Source organism: Rhinatrema bivittatum, chromosome 3 (assembly GCF_901001135.1).
Source record: "Rhinatrema bivittatum chromosome 3, aRhiBiv1.1, whole genome shotgun sequence".
Taxonomy (NCBI): Eukaryota; Metazoa; Chordata; class Amphibia; order Gymnophiona; family Rhinatrematidae; genus Rhinatrema; species Rhinatrema bivittatum.
Genome location: NC_042617.1, coordinates 292,231,011 through 292,251,483, shown reverse-complemented (window position 1 = coordinate 292,251,483; position 20,473 = coordinate 292,231,011). Strand labels below are relative to the sequence as shown.

Sequence of the window (20,473 nt, the reverse complement as noted above, 5' to 3'; positions counted from 1 at the left end):
AACTTTGTCTCTAGCAAATCCTGATGTTATATTTACCCAGTCAATATTGGGGTAGTTGAAATCTCCCATTATTATTGCACTGCCTAATTGGTTAGCTTCCCTGATTTCTCTTAGCATTTCATCATCTGCCTGACCAGTTTGTCCAAGTGGACGGTAGTATACTCCTATCACTATACTCTTACCCAACACTTATGGGATTTCTACCCATATAGATTCTTCTGAGCATTTAGTCTCTTGTATGATCTTTATCCTGTTGGACTCTATACCCTCCCGGACATAAAGTGCCACACCCCCCACCAAGTTGATCCTCCCTATCATTGCGATATAATTTGTACCCTGATATAGCACTGTCCCATTGGTTATCCTCCTTCCACCAAGTCTCTGTGATGCCAATTATGTCAATCTCATCATTTGCTGCTGTACACTCTAACTCTCCCATCTTACTTCTTAGACTTCTGGCATTGGCATACAGACATTTCAAAAGTGTGTTTTTTGTTTGTATTAACTGCCTGCTTTTCAGTTTTTAGGGATAATTTGGAAATCATTAGCTTCGGTGATTTTTACATATAGGCACTTGGACTATGTTTGCTTTTAATGGAACCTCTCTGTTTCATTAGTATCCTTCAAGGATACATTTCTCCAAACCATGCACTGCTGAGTGACTGTCGACTTTCCCCTTGTTCTAGTTTAAAAGCTGCTCTATCTCCTTTTTGAAAGTTAGTGCCAGCAGCTTGGTTTCACTCTGGTTATGGTGGAGCCCATCCTTTCGGAAAAGTCTCCCCCTTCCCCAAAAGTTTCCCCAGTTCCTTACAAAACTGAATCCCTCTTTCCTGCACCATCGTCTCATCCACGCATTGAGACTCTGCCTGCCTCTGGGGACCTGCACATGGAACAGGAAGCATTTCAGAGAATGCTACCCTGGAGGTTCTGGATTTCAGCTTCCTACCTAAAATCCTAAATTTGGCTTCCAGAACCTCTCTCCTATTTTTTCCTATGTCGTTGATGGCCACATGTACCACGACAGCCGGCTCCTCCTCAGCACTGTCTGTAATCCTATCTAGGTGATGTGTGAGGTCTGCCACCTTCGTACCAGGCAGGCAGGCAAATTACCAGGCAGTCCTCATGTCCACCAGCCACCCTGCTATCTACATTTCTAATAATTGAATCACCATCTATGATGGCCAGCCTAACCCTTCCCTCCTGGGCAGTAGCCCTGGGAGACTTGTCCTCAGTGCGAGAGGTATTTGAGATATTTGAAGATCTATATCATAGCCCCCCATATTTCCTTTATGGTGTTCATATTTGGGTCCTATTGTCTCATCTCTAGAGGGCTTAAGGTGCATGCTGTGCACTATTTTGGTAGCCTCCACTGTTCATATGCTTCTGGAGATGTGGCCTCCAGACATACTCCAAGTGAAGATCGCCAACAACCTGTAGAGTGGTATTATCATCTCCTTTAGTCTCATTCCAAACACCCCACTATCCTTCTGGCTCTGCCTCCTAGCTCTATCTTGCAGTCTTGAGATCATTGGATGTCATTACTTCAAGGTCTCTTTCCTGTTTGATGTATGTCAGTATCTCACTAGCCCTTTCCTGCAGCAGTCATGTTCTGTTGCTTTGGGTTTCTGTGCCCAAAATATATAACTGCATGTTTGTCTTTCAATCTTAGATACTTGATCATACCTCCTATTTAATTCCCTCTGTTCTGCATTTTCCTGGAGTCTCCTCTCCTCTGCATTTGAAAATTAATTTGTTACATCCCCGTCTTATGTAAAATCAACGGATCTCTTTAAATATTCCTGCATATCTTGGATAGTCCTTCCCTCTCCCTACCTCAGGAGAGTAGGTGCTTAGAATCAATTGAAAACTGGAGGATGGAGTGGGGAGGTGGAATTTTAGCAGACTTCTATACCAGCATTTTTCCTATTGAAATCCTGCTATTTTCCATAATAAATATGGAATAGTTTTTGTACTGTAGCAAAAATGTTGTTAAATATCCTGACAGTCCTCAGTTGCACCTGTCAAAATCAGAAGGAACAAATGAGGGGGACCCTGCTGGACAGTGCTGCAGCTGTGCATGGCTCCAGGTCTCTGAGAATAGGCTGAGCCTTTCCTAGTTTGCCCCAAACCCCCCCCCCCCCCCCCCCCCCCCCCCCCCATTGTAGTCAAGGTTTTCTTAAACAAATTGGAGCAATAAGGCTCTGGAATACAAGTTATAAGTGATGCTTCATTTTATTGTACTAACTCAATGAATTTGTGACTAGCGTTCTGTGCTCCCTTCATCAGGTTATACCAGTAGTTTTCAAAATCTAGTCACAGATGTACATAAGAACATGCCATACTGGGTCAGACCAAGGGTCCATCAAGCCCAGTATCCTGTTTCCAACAGTGGCCAATCCAGGCTACAAGTACCTGGCAGGGTCCCAAGGGGTAGATAGATTCCATGCTGCTTATCCCAAGAGTAAGCAATGGATTTCTGCAACTCTAACTTAATAATTGTTAATGGATTTTTCCTCCAGGAACTTGTCCAATCCTTTTTTAAACACAGCTATACTAAAGCTTTCACCACATCCTCTGGCAACGGATTCCAGAGCTTAATTATGCGTTGAGTAAAACATATTTTCTCTTATTAGTTTTAAATGTATTACCTAGTAACTTCATTGTGTCTCCCCCTGTTCTTTGTACTTTTTGAAAGAGTAAAAAACCGATTTTAACTTGTTCCATTCCATTCATTACTTTGTAGACCTGTATCCTATCTCCCCTCAGCCGTTTCTTTTCCAAGCTGGTGTCCTAACTTCTTTAGCCTTTCTTCATAGGAGAATCATTCCATCTCCTTTATCGTCTTGGTCACCCTTCTCTGTATCTTTTTTTCTAATTCTGCTATATCTTTTTTTGAGATGTGGTGACCAGAACTGCACACAATCAGTACTCAAGATGAAATTGAACCATGGAGCGATACAGAGGCATTATGATATTCTCTGTTTTATTCTCCATTCCTTTCCTAATAATCCCTAGCATTGTATTTGCTTTCTTGGCTGCTGCAGCTGCACACTGAGTCGAAGATTTCAACGTATTTTCAATGATGACACATGGATCCTTTTCCTGAATGGTGACTCTTAATGTCGAACCTTGCATTGTGTAGTTATAATTTGGGTTTCCCTTCCCTAAGTGCATCACTTTGCACTTGTATACTTTAAATTTCCTTTGCCATTTGCATGCCCAGTCTCCTAGTTTTGTCCTCTTGCAATTGCTCACAATCCTCTTGCGATTTAACAACTTTGAATAATTTTGTGTCAACAGCAAATTTGATCACCTCACTTGTTCCCATTTCCAGATCATTTATAAATATAATAAAAAGCTGTTAGTCTCATTTAAAAAGGCATCACCGACAACTTGTTTGACTCTTATTTCTATGTATTCAAGTGGTCTAACACGGCTTTGGATAAATTGGAACTACCTGTCCAGAAGTGCACGGGGGTGGGACTAACCAGGACCTGCTCCCTCTCTCTCTCTAGTGACTTGGAGTCGCCTGGTCCCTCTTCTGCTCTGCAGCAACTCTAGAAAGGCTCCTTGGGCTGGATCCTGACAGAGAATCAGTAGCTAGAAATCTTCATGTGCAACGATATTTTCTCCCTCTATCGCGTCTGTTCCCAGCTCGCCCAGGCCGGTCATTGCAGTGACTGTCCTTGGCCCAGGAGCTCCTTCCAGAACCCTGCAATCGTGGACCCTAAATCCAGCTACCAGATATCTCTATTCTGGGATACCTGAGACGCCCAGGGACTGTGAGCACTTCCTCCACAGCATCCCCAGCACTAGCAACCCAGGGAACGAAGACCCGATTTGTGATTCAAACCCAAGTCCTTCACCCCTTTTAATTTTTTCTTTAAGAAGTAAAAGCACTGATCGAGAGCCCTTGGCGTTTCATTTCATATTTGTCATGGCCAGCTTTTGTATCTGATGCACCATGCTGCATCAGATAACGTTATAAAGCTTAAGCAAACCAGGAACCAGTAGAATGTTTTTCTAAGAATGCAGATAAGGATCCACCAGTCTATAAGATGGTGCTGCTGCCCTTTTTCATGTTTTTGTTTGTTTTTAATGGGTTTATGATGTCAGATCCCACTCTTGGTTCCGGCTGAGCTGGAAGTGCAATGGAACAGGAGGAAACTGCTGGGTCAACAGAAAAAAATGAACAAACGAGCAGAAGGAATTGGGCAGTATATAATATGCTTAACTCACTGGTCCCAAGGCTGCATTTTTAACTATAATTCTCAAAATAAAATAAATAAAAACAAAACCAAAGCATATAATTAAGGTGATACCTTTTTATTGGACTAATATAATACATTTCTTGATGAGCTAATGCTCTCTGCTTTGGGTCAGATGAGCCAAAAGTGACCTTACCTGGAAATATAGAGTAGTGTGGCTGCCGTAATGGAATCATAAAAGGCACTCCAGTGATAGGGGCAAGGGGAGGCTGATGGATGATCAGTAGGATGCAGGCAGTATGATTGTATGGCTCATAATGTGGTAAGAACCCAAAGTCTTGAGTCCTTTTTGGTCACCTCTCATCTGCTTGGCTTCTTGACCTTGCTTCTTTTTTCAGCCTTATTCCTAGGGCTCCTTTCTTTCCTGTCCTAATCACTTCTATTCCTTATGTTTTTATTTAGGAATAAAAGACATGCTTTTTTTTTCCATACTTTCCTGGCTTTAAAATGCCTCCTCTCCTGAGCCTGCAACTTTTTGTTTAAAAAAAAACAAAAAAATGTTTCAGGAAGAGATTCCCCCTGAACCTCCCGGTAAACTGTGTTTCTAGCATCTGCAGGGGATCTGGGACGCTCTAAGTACATCATCGTTGAATGATTCTTATGTAGATCCCATAAAAGGTATCACAGCCTGCAGAAGAGTCTGTTTGTCTCTAAAACTAATAAGGCCACTAGAACTGGGCACTGACACTTCAAAAGAGGTTGCTGCCAGTAAACCAATTATTTGTGATGTGTGTAATGCTTAACGGGAAAGCTGAAAGCCCCTTGCCTATGAAAACTGCTCCTCAGACTGGACTAGTTGGAATATAAGAAACATACGTATGGCTCCCCCCCCCCCCCCCCCCCCACTGTTAATAATAAATCAACGTGACGCCAGCATACCGGCGTTTTCTAAGTATGAAACATAGCAGAACAGCTCGGATTGCATCTAACCCCGGATGGATGTTGGGGATAGGTTAAGTGACGTTCCAACTTTTAACCTTTTCTTATGGGTCCATGCTCCCCCCCCCCCCACTCCCTTTTCTGTCTCACTGTTTTGCCTTGTATAAACACAAATATCGCCTTCATCCTTAGCTCATTCTATACTGTCCTGGTTACAAAAATATTAAGGTAGGTCAATGAAAAAAAGGGATCGCCTACAGCTTGCTTGTTTGACATTTACTTCTCCATATCCAAAGTGAACTGTATTATTTTATGGGGAATTCCAATAGCCATTTTGTAACTGCAGATCCAACCTGGTCTGTGGCCCCCTGATGAAGATTATGTGCACGTATAATAATGAGCAGAAGGGAAAGGCAGCCGAGGTATAGAAAACTGTATAAATAATAAAACTTGCAGAAATCACACAAAATTGAGACAGATTATAATGTGTTTGGTGATAAGGTTCCCATTGGACCTTGGTCAACCTAGAGAGAAGTTGAGTCACTCATGACTTTAACCCTGTTTCATGCATGGAGTTGCAGGCCTTTCTTAAAATATTTGGAGCAAAGGTGACGTAACAAGCCTGGATCAACCTGTTTGGGTTAGGTCAGATGCCAGCTCTGACCTGGCGTTCTTTATTCGTCATTGATTTTTGTATTTCCCTCTTCCTCTTAGGATCCTGCCAGTAGCCAGATCCTTAGAATAGTAGGCCCTGCAGAGTTTAAAGGAAGAAAAGTAATCAAAATGGAACAAGGGCAGGATGGAGCAGGGCAGTACTTGGCCATATCCACCTGCCTCCTGTAACTCTCCATGACAATGGAGAAGCCCTGAGCCCTTCAGGGAGAGCTAATGCAGTCAACCATAAAAACAAAAGGCACTCATAACTCAGTGAGGCACTCCCACAGAAAAAGGGGAACTATAAATCAGAAATTGTTTCCACAGCCTTAAACCAAAACGGCAGCTTTGTTTTGTTGGTTTTTTTTTAAAGGGCTAGAAGGGGACCTAAGCAGCATTGTGGCGCCTCCCTTATACACGGTGATACGGGACTTCGTGTTACCAGCTGGATGCAGGTCATTGAAGATAGGCTGACCCAGCCCTTCTTTTTACACCCAAGTAGTTCCAGCTGTTCTAAGACAAGGAAGATTACAAATGCATGGCCTTCTGGGGACGTTGTAGAGTGTGTAGGACCCTCCTGAAAAGCTACAGTGCTGGGGAGTCCTGCTGGGAGGAATGTGGGATCCTCGCATATGGCGGTGGTATTGGAGAGCTTATAGGCGGCGTGGGACCCTCGTGAATTACTGGAGAGCCTGCGAGGGGGGGCTAGTATCGGGGAGAGCTGCAGGGAAGGGGATGCGGGACCCTCGAGCAAATAGTTGAGCTGGTTTGGTTTCTCTTTCAGGTGCATCGACCAGAAGTTCAAGCGTTGCCCTCCTCTCCCCAGCACCAGCGTGATCATTGTGTTCCATAATGAGGCCTGGTCGACGCTGCTTCGCACGGTGTACAGCGTGCTGCTGTCCTCCCCTGCCATCCTGCTCAAGGAGATCATTCTGGTGGATGATGCCAGCACGGATGGTGAGTGCAATCCCTGGTGCCCAGCCTCAGGCGCTCAGTGTTTTCCCTGGCTGTGTGTGTGTGTTTGTCCATTCCTGTGGTTTTCTGGGTGTTTCTGTGTTTTCAATATGACTCGTCGTCGTCATCCTTGTTTATGACATGCTTTTCTACTAAGAGCTCAAAGCGAGTTACAAATAGTGCCACTCTCTCCTTTCTTTGCTGCTTCCTGTATTTATTGCACCTTATCCCAAGCTACAGGTGCATTTATGAATTTGGAATCCTGTTTCCCTATAAGAATTGGAGTTACAGTGCCATAGATAAAATGTGGCAAAAACCAGGACTGGTTCAGGCTTTCCAGATGACATGGAACTTGTTGGTACCTAAAACTAGCCATGCTGGCTGGTTCAGACAAAATGGTCCATTTAGCCCAGTATCCTGTCTCTTAACCTCACCAAACAGAGGAAGTATACAAGAAACTGGGGCTTTGGTAGAGCGGTCCATCCACTGTCGGACCCTGTGAATTTCCAGTAGTCATGGCTTATGGCTGTGCTCCTCCCATGATGACAGCTTAGTCTGTTGCATTTAATGCCCTCTTATTTAGGTAATTTACAGGGGATAGTTCAGTTTCTCATTTTGAACCTGGATGCATTATTAACCTCCATAAGATCCTCTGGCAACCCTACCCCCTCCTCCCATCTACGTGGTCATTTTAGGTAGAGGGTGTCCTGTCCAATCCAGGATCCTCAAGCAAAAAACTTTCTCCCAAAGAGGATATTTCAGATGCCCTCCAACTCATGAGACCTCACATAGCCACCACTAGTGGCCAACCTGCTTGCATTTAAAGGGAGAGTCCCACATATTTTAGCTAAACAGCCACAACGCCTAAAAATAAACATTTACTATTTAATTTTCTTCTCCTCTGCAAAGAAATTCTGATCAGCCCAGTGCATTCCACTGGGGCTTGCTGCCATGGCCGTCCTTCCCATCATGTAATGTACCAACCTGGAGAGGGAGGCTTGGCAGCACAGTTCCAGCCGAGCTCTGGGTGTTGATTATGTGTCTGTATAAACCAGTCTATGAGCTGTCACTCAGGAGCTAAAGCAAATTTCCCTTAGCATGGCGTCTAATGACATGATTTCTCTGCCAGAATGTCTTCCAGTCATAGATGATGCAGGTTTGGCAGAGAGAAGAAATGGAAATGAGAAGTCACGCTGCCAAAAGGAGACTTGTGGCTAATTCTTGTGTGTGGCTCGGACTACCAGCTGTGATCACATTTCACACTTTTATTTATTTAAAAATTTATTTTTTTTATCCCACACCAAAGGGAAAAGTTAGAGCCCTTCCTTTTTCAATTTAAATTACTTTTTCTGACTACTGGAGAAATCCATGTTTTTACAAAAACTATAACTTGGTTTTCACCTCTATCCCCCCCACCCTAATTTAGACACATTGAAGATGTCGAATTTGGTCTTGGTCCCGCAGAATTCATGCCTGCACTCTTTTTTTCTGTCCCGGTCCCCCACCCACACATCATCCATACCAAGTCATCCACCTAATAAAGTGAAGATGAGGAGCCCTGTGTCACATCCAGATTTTTTTGTGAATCCTTGTTTTGTTAGAATTTGGCAGGGCCCAAGTTCTCTACACTTGAGTTGATTTGCTAATTCTCCGATGGAGAGAACACATTTGGAGCTTTGTATTCATAAGAACATGCCATACTGGGTCAGACCAAGGGTCCATCAAGCCCAGCATCCTGTTTCCAACAGTGGCCAATCCAGGCCATAAGAACCTGGCAAGTACCCAAAAACTAAGTCTATTCCATGCTACTGATGCCAGTAATAGCAGTGGCTATTTTCTAAGTCAACTTAATTAATAGCAGGTAATGGACTTCTCCTCCAAGAACTTATCCAATCCTTTTTTAAACACAGCTATACTAACTGCACGAACCACATTCTCTGGCAACAAATTCCAGAGTTTAATTGTGCGTTGAGTAAAAAAGAACTTTCTCCGATTAGTTTTAAATGTGCCCCATGCTAACTTCATGGAGTGTCCCCTAGTCCTTCTACTATCCGAAAGAGTAAATAACCGATTCACATCTACCCGTTCTAGACCTCTCATGATTTTAAACACCTCTATCATATCCCCCCTCAGTCGTCTTTCTCCAAGCTGAAAAGTCCTAACCTCTTTAGTCTTTCCTCATAGGGGAGTTGTTCCATTCCCCTTATCATTTTGGTAGCCCTTCTCTGTACCTTCTCCATCGCAATTATATCTTTTTTGAGATGCGGCGACCAGAATTGTACACAGTATTCAAGGTGCGGTCTCACCATGGAGCGATACAGAGGCATTATGACATTTTCCGTTTTATTCATCATTCCTTTTCTAATAATTCCCAACATTCTGTTTGCTTTTTTGACTGCCGCAGCACACTGAACCGACGATTTCAATGTGTTATCCACTATGACACCTAGATCTCTTTCTTGGGTTGTAGCACCTAATATGGAGCCCAACATCGTGTAATTATAGCATGGGTTATTTTTCCCTATATGCATCACCTTGCACTTATCCACATTAAATTTCATCTGCCATTTGGATGCCCAATTTTCCAGTCTCACAAGGTCTTCCTGCAATTTATCACAATCTGCTTGTGATTTAACTACTCTGCACAATTTTGTGTCATCTGCAAATTTGATTATCTCACTCGTCGTATTTCTTTCCAGATCATTTATAAATATATTGAACAGTAAGGGTCCCAATACAGATCCCTGAGGCACTCCACTGTCCACTCCCTTCCACTGAGAAAATTGCCCATTTAATCCTACTCTCTGTTTCCTGTCTTTTAGCCAGTTTGCAATCCACGAAAGGACATCGCCACCTATCCCATGACTTTTTACTTTTCCTAGAAGCCTCTCATGAGGAACTTTGTCAAACGCCTTCTGAAAATCCAAGTATACTATATCTACCGGTTCACCTTTATCCACATGTTTATTAACTCCTTCAAAAAAGTGAAGCAGATTTGTAAGGCAAGACTTGCCCTGGGTAAAGCCATGCTGACTTTGTTCCATTAAACCATGTCTTTCTATATGTTCTGTGATTTTGATGTTTAGAACACTTTCCACTATTTTTCCTGGCACTGTAGTCAGGCTAACCGGTCTGTAGTTTCCCGGATCGCCCCTGGAGCCCTTTTTAAATATTGGGGTTACATTTGCTATCCTCCAGTCTTCAGGTACAATGGATGATTTTAATGATAAGTTACAAATTTTTACTAATAGGTCTGAAATTTCATTTTTTAGTTCCTTCAGAACTCTGGGGTGTATACCATCCGGTCCAGGTGATTTACTACCATTTCCAGGTAACTACCATTTCCAGGTAACACCATTCTACGCAATCAAACGCCTTTTTCCCCCAGAACGAGCCGCCAAGGGTGCATACACGGCCAATAGCGCCTTTAAAATATTGGAATTAGGGATTCGGCCTTTAATAAATCCAGTCTGATCATGATGAACTATCTCCTTGACAACAGAGTTAACCCGCATAGCCAGGACTGCCACCAGGATTTTAATGTCCTGATTGAGAAGAGAAATGAGTTGATAAGATTGGGGCAAAGTGTGATCCTTGCCTGGCTTGGGCATTAGAGCAATCGTTGCAAGATTATGCCAGTCTTCAAACGTGCCCCTATCCCACACAGCGTGGAACATGTTTTTTAAATGAGCAAGAATGCGATCCCCCAGGAATTTATAAAATACGACGGTAAGTCAGTAAGTAAGTCACAAACATACATGGGATTAATATTCATGAAATTTATTTAAATGCAAAAGATGAATTATTTACTGTGAAATATACAGAATATAGTCACAAACAGTTTTTCTGGAAAAACCAACTACTTTTCAACGTAATCGCCGCGAACATTTATACATTTGTCCCAGCGTTTGAAAAGTCCGTCAAAACCACCTGCGTAAAAGCCTTTTGGCTGGCATCGTAACCAGCGCTTCACCTCTTGTTCCACTTCTTCATCGCTGGTGAAATGTTTACCACCGAGATGGCTTTTCAGTTTGCCAAACAAATGAAAATCGCTGGGTGCCAAATCCAGACTGTATGGTGGATGTTCAAGAACTTCCCAGTGCAGGTTCGCAATTGTCTGACGAGTCTCATTCGAAGTGTGTGGTCTGGCATTATCGTGAAGAATCAGCACTCCTCTTTTTTCCAGATCTGGGCGTTTTCTACGAAAAGCTCCTTTAAGCTTTAATAGAGTAGCACAGTAAGAAGCCGAATTAACAGATTCACCACGCTTCTGAAAACTGGTTAAGAGTATCCCATCTCTGTCCCAAAACACAGTCAACATCACCTTTCCTGCAGAAGGCACAAGCTTTAACTTTCTCGGTGTCGGTGATAGTGGATGCTTTCACTGCATGGAATCACATTTCTCTTCTGGTTGATAGTGGTGCACCCACGACTCGTCACCAGTAACAATACGTGCCATCATTGATTCACCTTTGTTTGCATAACGGCAGAGATTTTCCAAACAGACACCCATCCGGTTGTTCTTATTGTCTTTGGTCAGCTGTTTGGGAACCCATCTTGCACAGACTTTTTCGAAAGTTCAATGCATCGTGCACTAAGGAATATGCTAATCCGTGAGAACACCCAATTTCTTTGGCAACTTCGTCAATTGTTACCCTCCAGTTAGCGCGAACCATCTCTTCAACCTGCTTCACAGTTGCCTCTGTCGCAATCTCTACAGGTCGACCAGGTCTGGTTTCGTCGTTCGCGTTGGCACGTCCTTGTTCAAATTTATTGGTCCAATTATAAATTGCTTTACGTGAGAGACATTTCTCTCCATATACTGGATACATTTCTTTATGAATGTCTTTTGCCACTAAGCCCTTAGCCCATAAAAATCGGACAACAGCACGTTGTTCTTCGACCGTACAATCTGTCAACACGGCAGCCATTTTCCTTGTGTACACAGCCCCTGCGCATGCACAGTTTAAATAACTATTTATGTACATAAGCACTTCTAAGGTGCTGCCATCTATGGAATATGACAACATTACAGCTATATGTTTTTTATTACCTTAGTAGAGAGATTTGTGACTTACTTACTGACTTACCCTCGTATAATACCAAAGCCATCGGGTCCCAGAGCTTTGAGCAACTTCAGCTAGGCGATGACACAGTGAATCTTTGCTTCTGTGATAGGCTTGTCCACCATATCCCGTGCTTGCTCTCCCAAATGAGGCAATCCCAGGCCCTGAAAGAATTTGCATTGGGCCAGAGCATCCACCAGCCCTGCCATGTATAAAGATTTATAGTAACCTTTGAATGCTTTCAAGATAGAGGACGTGGTCAGAAAGTCCTGTGAGTCATAATGCAGGCACATTATAAGGCCTTTGGAACGTGTGCTAGACTTAACCAGATGAGCCAGTATGGCATGACATAAGGTGGGTATCCTCTGGTTTTCTGTGAGCTATGAGTGTCTGGAGTGTGTGTGTGTGTGTGTGACTTTCATCTTTAACCCTCTTCGCTTTGTTGTGTATTTGAAAAACTTTGCAAGTCATGGGTTTTTCTTTATATAGAGGCTGCTTTATGGATATGTTTGTTATGTTGTTCACTTGTTTACTGACTTGTTGCAGCCAAATGATATCGTACTTCCTCTGACTCAATAAAAACGAAGTTAAAAAAAAATCATTCCTGATGACATCATAGTGTTCTTTAGCAACCTTGACTGATGACATCACAGTGTGTGACATTTCAGTTGGGCAAACTGTACATACAATACATACATAAAAAATAAAATTTCATATTGTGTCTGAGGATCACTCAATAAAAATTGTATTACAAAAAAAAAAAAAATTAAAATTAGATTTTTATATTTTAAAAGCAAAAGTTTGTTCACAGCATATTTTTAAGTGCTCTGTAGTCTGTTTTCCATCTGTAGTATCTGTCCAAAAGAGAGCAAGTTCAAATAGTAACAGAGCAGATTTGGGTTGAAAGGCTCCCTTATTTTTATGCACGGACTTCTGTCACCAGAGGAAGGGACAAGGTGGGGGAAAATACTTTTTGAAAGTAAAAGGGAAGCTTTTGGTGTGGGGGAAAAATCTTTATTGCTAAAATTTGAGCCAGGTATTCCTATAAGCCTGCATGATCCCAATGTTTAATTAAAAGAGAACCACATTGGATTCTTCCCAGACAGTATCGTGCTCTGCCAGGGCGCTCTGTTACATCGTCTCCAACTTATTTGATCAGATTAAGGGGATCCGGTTTCCTGTAAAACAGTCTGCTTGTTAGGCAGGGGCTCTCTTCATCTCTTTCTCTGAAGGGAGATGGCTTGTGCCTCCTGGGCATTGCTCGGCAGCTCTGCTGCCCTTCAATGACCTTCATTGTCTGAGGGATTCGGGCAAGGAACAAAGACCCAATGGCCTGCATTGCTCGAGAAGGGGGGCTCGATTTTCACTCCTTTTCAGTGAGATGTGGAGCCGGAACTGCTCCTGAGCGACTGACTTGGCTTGTGCCTTCCGTAGTATGTGCAGCTTACAGGAGTTGTTGGAGTTGAAACCAGGCTGTGGTTCACCTCTTCAGACAGCTTAAATATGGCTAATAATTTGCAATAATGCAGAATAGAGGGGAAAGAAAAACCCCCTCCGGGCAATATTTCCTCTAATTTTTGAAAGGCTACATGCATCAGTTTTTGGGGTTTTTTTTTTTTCTTTTGTGCAACTTTTTATATAAGCTGTTCGAATTTGAACTCAGTGAGCCGGTATAATGCCGATAATATCGGGATTTCTTGTGCACACTGTGTTTTCCCATGTGCATGGGGGGTTTATGACCAGTGTGCACTCGCAGAAGCTCACAGCTTTAGAGAAAACAGTTGCAGTACTTCCGGATCTTTGATATATTGCAGTCGACACGGGCAAAGATTTGCATATCCACATCCTTGTGGCAATAAAGAGAAGGAGGAAAACAGTTGAAAGATAATGACGCACCAAGCAATCAGTTTTTTTTTTCCCTCTAATATCTCCAATTGCATATTAACCCTAGATTTGAACCGCTTGACAGTTTTTCAACGGACATATAAGCCTTAATTAACACAGTCTTTTCTTATGTTACCGTACTATGTTGGCACATGAATAATTTGTAATCTATACCAATTATAGTTTGTTTTTTTTTTCTTATTGTGCTTTTCTGTAAACCGTTGTGATGGTGAATTAACTTAACGACGGTATAGAAGAGTTTTAAAATAAATAAATAAATAAAAATCCACGTACTACGTCCCCATGTTCAAAAATACCTTCCTTGATGGCTTTTGCTCGTCTTGATTTGTGAGGGAGGAAGGAAAGGAGGCAATTAACTCTGCATTTTCTGCTATTCTTGATAATGGCAAAAATCATCACCATGCAGGCCTTGCCTTGTCTGTGTTTTGGTTAAGAAGATGTTTAGTATTAAGTGTGTTTTCAGACCCTTTCAGCTAATGTGATGCGGATTTTTAAATAGTTTTTGCTTCTGGGTTTCTTTTTATCTAAGCTCCAAGGGTCAAATCTGAGCCATGAGCCAAGGACATTCCCTTCTTGGGTCTTTTGGCTGATAGTGAGAACCTGGACGATATTGGGGGAGGGGGGGGAGTTTTGCAGCATGTCACCCAATGCCATTAGAGGCACACAGAAGAATTTGTAAACCTTGTGGGGTTCATATTCAGCCACTGTTCAACTTGGCAAGTTAGCTGGATTCACTTATCTGGCAAACTTAGCCAGGATATGCCGTGCTGCTGAATATATCTGGCTATCTTGAAGTTAGCCGGTTAAGTTTATCTGGCTAACTGTAGGACAGTCTTCTGGCCCAACCAGAGATAGCCGGATAACTTAAGCCTGCTAACTCTGCTCCTCCCTGCTATGCCCATTTCCTGTTCCTGAAATATCTGGCTAATTATAAACAGGCCGATACAGTAAAGTTCGCAAGAGAGCGGGCGAGCGCCCGCTCTCCCAGCGCGCGCACAGGTCAGTGTCCTGTGCGCGCGATACAGTAAACTAAAATATTTAAATTAGGGCCGGTGGTAAAAAGAGGCACTAGGGACACTAGCGCGTCCCTTACACCTCTTTTTGGACAGGAGCGGCGGCTGTCAGCGGGTTTGACAGCCGAAGCTCCATTTTGCCGGCGTCTGTTCTCGAACCCGCTGACAGCCGTGGGTTCGGAAACCGGACGCCGGCAAAATTGAGCGTCCGGTTTTCAACCCGCGAGCCTCGGGCCTATTTCAAAATTTATTTTTTTTTTTAAACTTTTTTTTACCCTTCGGGACCTCCGACTTAATATCGCCATGATATTAAGTCGGAGGGTGCACAGAAAAGCAGTTTTTACTGCTTTTCTGTGCACTTTCCTGGTGCCCGGAGAAATTAACGCCTACCTTTGGGTAGGTAAAATGTGCGACTTGGCTGCACACTTTACTTACTGTATCGCGCGGGAATACCTAATAGCGCCCACAACATGCATTTGCATGTTGTGGGCGCTATTAGGTTCTGGGAGGGGGGGGGGTTTGGACACGCGTTTTCGACGCGCTATTACCTCTTACTGAATAAGGAGTAAAGCTTGTGCGTCAAACACGTGTCCAATCGCGAGTTAACAGTGCGCTCCGCCTGAGCGCACTGTACTGTTTCGGCCTGTTAGCCGGATAAGTGACTTGAAGCCCTTTCAGAGCAAAGGGAAGAAATGAATGGTACATCCCAGTGCAGCCCAGGAGTGGGAGTATGCGTGAGATGTACCAGTAGAGGGAGGAAGTTGGTTCCAGGGTGGAACTGAGCGAGGAGTGAATGCTGCGTATCTCCAGAGAGTAAGGTACAAAAACGCATTCAGAACCCTCTGCTGTGGGGGGAAAATAACAAAGCGCGTGCTTACCTTTTCTTGTGTAACAAGGGAGAGTCTTAATTTCGTCCGCAGGCTGCTTGGGGAAGAGGGCATGACCCCGGCAGCGCTCTTCTTCAGCCCTGCAGGCTGCGTCTGCTTGTGAGCGGTGCCGCGGTGGCACTTTCCCTCCTCCCACAGCCTGCATTGGAATGGGAGAAGGCAGGCCTTCGGGGTCGTGTCGGTCGGGCGTGACTCGCACTGCTGAAAGCTGGCCCTAGTGGTTACCTCTGCCCAGGCCCAATGCCTGGGGGCCCTGGCCACTCCTTTCTTGGTATAACACTGCTGTTTATGTCACGAGATCAGTACATAGGAAGGTACTGCAAGTTTGCTTTTGGTGACCTGCATGCAAGGTCCGAGATGCCAGAGTCTTGGTTTTCCCTCCTCCCCGCGTGTCTCTTGCCCTTGTCGCCCAGCTCCAGGCAGACAGGTTAAGTGTTGCCTCTTTAGAATGTGGGGGCCTTGGGTGGGTGGCAGTGGGAGGGGGGTAGTGACAGCGTATGAGAGAAGCAGCACCGTGGCTGTTTTTAAAGGAGGATTCTGCTATCGCGCTTTTTTTTGTTGATAGGACTGGCCCCTCGAGCTTTTATACATCCCATTGGTCCTGAGTCCATCTGCTACACGCTAGTAAATGGAGAAATGATAATTTAGTTTTCCTTAGTTTAGACAGATGGACTCAGCATCCCACCCTTGGCTGCCGTTACGCATGGTCTTTCAAATGATTCAAGGGTAAGCCACGTTTTCATTTACCTAGGGCATCCACCCTGCCGGGTGTCGACGCTTTCCGGTTGAGTACACTGGCAGTCTCCAGCTATAGTCAATCAACCAGTTCAAGTTAACCAAGTTAATCAAGTTTTGAACGTTTAACCAAGTTATGAAGTTAATCAAGTTAACCAAATTATTAAGTTAATCAATCAGTCAGTCACACATATATCCACAATGCTTTTTGAGGAGAATACTGAAGAGCTGCACTTCCTGCAGGGGTATATGTACCAGGGGCTGACGTCAGATTGAAATCTGATCCGTCTCCAAGTGCTAGCAGGAGCACACTATACCCATTGGTCCTGAGTCCATCTGTCTACACCAAGGAAAACGAAATTATCAGGTAAGTAATTTCTCCATTCTTTTCCAAAACATTCCAGCAATAATGAACTTTGCTGTCCCTCCAGTTTCCCTGTCAGGGCCGGTGCTAGTTTTTTTGCTGCCCTGTGTGAACAGTTACTATGCTGCCCAGCTCCCTTCAGTGATACAAACTTTAAAAACTGCCCCCACTGAACCCATGGCTAGTGCAAGGGTATTAGGGGCCTTAGACAAACCTTATAGCCATGTACAACACTCCCCCGCCCAGCCCATTCCACACACACATTTAAGAATTATGCATTTATAGTTTTCATGAAAAATATCAAAGTACAGTATTCTGAGGGAAAGATATCACATATTTACATGCACTGCTGTGATGCCAACCAGAAATCCCTGCAAAAAAGACATTTGGAACCCATATGGTATTAGGCCTATTCTGATGTGTGATATTTTTACCGCAGTATACTGTACTTTGATATTTTTCATGTAAAATATGAATGTATAACTCTTAACTGTGTGTGTGGAATGAGACTGGGTGGGGCAGGTTGTGCAAGGCTGTAAGGTTCACCCTTGCGCCAGCCATGGGTTCGGGGGGGATATGTCAGTTTTTAAAGTTTGTATCACTGAAGGGAGCTGGGCTTGTTTTGGTGGGCTCAGGATAGAGAAGAACGAATGAACAGGGAGGGGGAGGCAACACAGTAACTGTTCACACAGGGCAGCAAAAAACCTAGCACCAGCCCTGCACTGGCGGCACTACAGGCCACTTCTTCTACTGCCGGTGGGATCATGTCCGCCGGCAGCACCGTGGACCCCCTCCTTCCACAACCAGTGGGATCGGGTCCACCGGCGGCACAACAGGCCGCCTCTTCTGCCGCCGGTGGGATTGGGTTCATTGGCCACAGTAAAGGTTTCTCCCTGTTCCCGACAACACCCCACCAAGTGTGCCACCCTGTGCAATTGCATGGCTTTGCATACCTGGTAGCGCCGGGCCTGCTCCTTGTTTCATTTTGTCACACAGATATGTTATCAGTATGTCATTAGTATGTTAATTTTACTTTGAACATTTTATTGTACCCTGCCCTGAACTATTTCAGGAGTGATTATAAAATCATAAGACGTATAGCCACTGCTTCTGGAGATTGAAGCACTGAAAGAAATATTCTCTCCTCCATCAGTATTGGCCTTCAGGCAACCACCTGAACTGAAGCAAAAATTTGTAAAAAGCAAGCTTCTAACAGAAACTCGGAAAGAAGAAAATGGCATAGCACACTGCAAATTCTGCCAGCACATAACACAGGACCCCATAAACACCCACATGGGAATAAAATTCCACATAAGAGGATCTTACACACAATCCTCCTAATGTAATGCATGTCATTCAATGCAGAAAATGAGAAGAAGCAGGAGATGTGTATTGAATCCTGCTACCTCATGTTTACAAAGCAAGCTGAATCTTGGCTCTTCTGCCAAGCTTTTAGCTAAGTAAGTTGTATTCAGTTCCAGTCGTGCCACAAACATGTCTGATTTTTCAGGATATCCCTAATGAGATAGATTTGCATCCTGTTGAGACAGTGTGCATGAAAATACCTCTGGCATGTTTATTTGGGCCTGATTTGTTGCCCTCAAGGAATGTAGTTATTATACTTACCTAAGATGTTTAGGGAGTTATTAATTAAACCTAGTATGAGAACAATTTTTAAACTGTGGTTGGACACGCCATCCATGGTTATTAGTGTCATTGCTATTATGAATTGTCGTTGCTTGTATAAATTAGGTCTATTCTGTTATGAGCAGTTTTGTTTTTATGCTTATACGTTTTGTTTTGCTTGTAACTTTAAGTATCTATTTAGTAACTTAATGGATTGGATTAGATTTAATTCACACCTTTTCAATGGTAGCTCAAGGGGGCCAATGTAATACACTGGGCACTGCCTGATAGGTGTTTTGGACGCGCTAGAATAACTCCTGATGCAACAGTTTTACTTTTATTTACTTTAGTAAATATTTATTTCTAGCTAGAATTTATTCCAGCTATTAATTAATTTTATGTACTTTTAATTTTATTTATTTATTACCTTTTTCTATAATTTTATTTTATTCTTTTTTATTTTATTACTCTTTCCAATGTAAACCACTTTGACAAAAACAAATTTTATAAAGTGGTATATAAATTCTTTTAAATAAATAAATAAATTACCGTGTCCAAACCTGCTCCTGGCTAATAGCGCTCATAACATGTAAATGCCGTGTTGATGAGGCTATTAGCTAGTACCCCCTACCCCCCCCCCCCCCCCCGATGTAAAAAATCACTGTGTGCCCCACCTGCACGTTTTTAACCCTCAAAAACGAATGCAAGCCCTGGAGCTGGCATTAAGTCTTGAGGTGCCCCAAGCCATAACAGAAAAGCAGAAAATACTGCTTTTCTGTGCTTGCTCAGATTTAATAATGTCGCGATACCAAGTAGGAGGAACCACAGAGGGCAGCAGCAACAACAACAACAAAATGTCTTGACGTCAGTCAGGTTAGGAAAACGGACGCTTAATTTACCAGCATCCGTTTCCCTAACCCATGGCTGTGTGTGGACTCAGAAAAACCGATGCTCGTTAATCGAGTGTACGTTTTAACTGGCCCGTGGCCGTGCGCCCGATCTCCCGAGTGCCCGATGCCAGGGACGCACGGTTTCCGGCCTAGCGCATCCTTTTTTTTTTTTTTTAACGCGGCTGTTCGTTTGCTTATTGCATCGCGCGCGCCCCCTGGTAGAAGTGGATGGGGGCGTGTATTAGGGGAAAAGAGGTGCCCGGCTTGGTCACCCGTTGTTATTTTAGCGCCTCCTGTTTGCATTGGCCTCAAGGTGTTGCGTTCAGGCACAGTAGCTGTTTCCCTGTCCCCCGGAGGGCTTCCAGGGGCTGACTAGATGGAAACCCACACTGTTAAATGTAATTAGTGGTGCGGGGAGTGGGAGGTTCTCCCGCTGAATAGCCTCGACTGAAGTTACCTGAATAAAGTTATTTGGGTAACTGTGCTGCTCGCCGGGCTTTTGATTTATTGGGAGATTAAAAACGAAAGCTTGTGTGCTGAGCGGGTGCCCTGTTCTCCCCCCCCCCCATCACCTACCCTTAAAGTAAGGAGTTAGTTAAAGATCCTACCTTGTGAACCACCAGAAATGGCCCATTAAGGATGAATGCTGGCAGATCCCGGCACTTTAGTGTTCATTTACTCATCTGTCAGTCTGGGTAGAAAGACCAGTGATTGATCCCTTTACTGGCAGTTGTGAGTGAGGGGGACCGGAGGACCTTTACCTGCCTAACTTCAGCTGGGTTCTGGACAGGGATTGGTCCCCTTCATTGACAGCTGTCAGAGAAAGGACCAATCGTTGGGCTCTTCACCAGAGTTAACGTGAATAAATGAATACTAATGTTGCCAGCTCTATGGCGCTTACTGTTCAGCCCAGGGAGCCTCGTTTGGGAAAATGGGGATTTAGCCAACGTTTTTCAAAGTGGGGGGGGGGGATCAGCATGCTAGAGAGCCTTTTTTTTTTTTTTTTAAGTTAATCTTACAAATTTTGTACTTGCTGTTTTTGAGTTAGCTCTGATATTCAGCACTAGCCAGGTAAATTTAACCAGTTAAGTCCCTTCCTGGCCTCTTTCTTATCCAGCTAAAATTTTTCTTGGCCAGGTAATGACGGGTAGGGCAGGATATTTAAAACTCAAGAGGTTTTGTCTGGTTGAGTCCCAAGTTTGGCCGAACAAACTGCTTTTGAATACTGACTT

At 43.7% G+C, this 20,473-nt stretch overlaps 1 protein-coding gene across 3 annotated transcripts in view; it reads left to right on the top strand.

The window, feature by feature from the left end:
- GALNT6 (polypeptide N-acetylgalactosaminyltransferase 6) overlaps positions 1 to 20,473 on the top strand; it is a 98,745-nt gene that overhangs the window by 36,847 nt on the left and 41,425 nt on the right. For all 3 annotated transcript variants that reach the window (XM_029594965.1, XM_029594964.1, XM_029594966.1), the window contains exon 3: positions 6,586 to 6,758. In XM_029594965.1, coding sequence (XP_029450825.1) covers positions 6,586 to 6,758 — 173 coding nt within the window. The remainder of the gene's footprint in view (positions 1 to 6,585; positions 6,759 to 20,473) is intronic.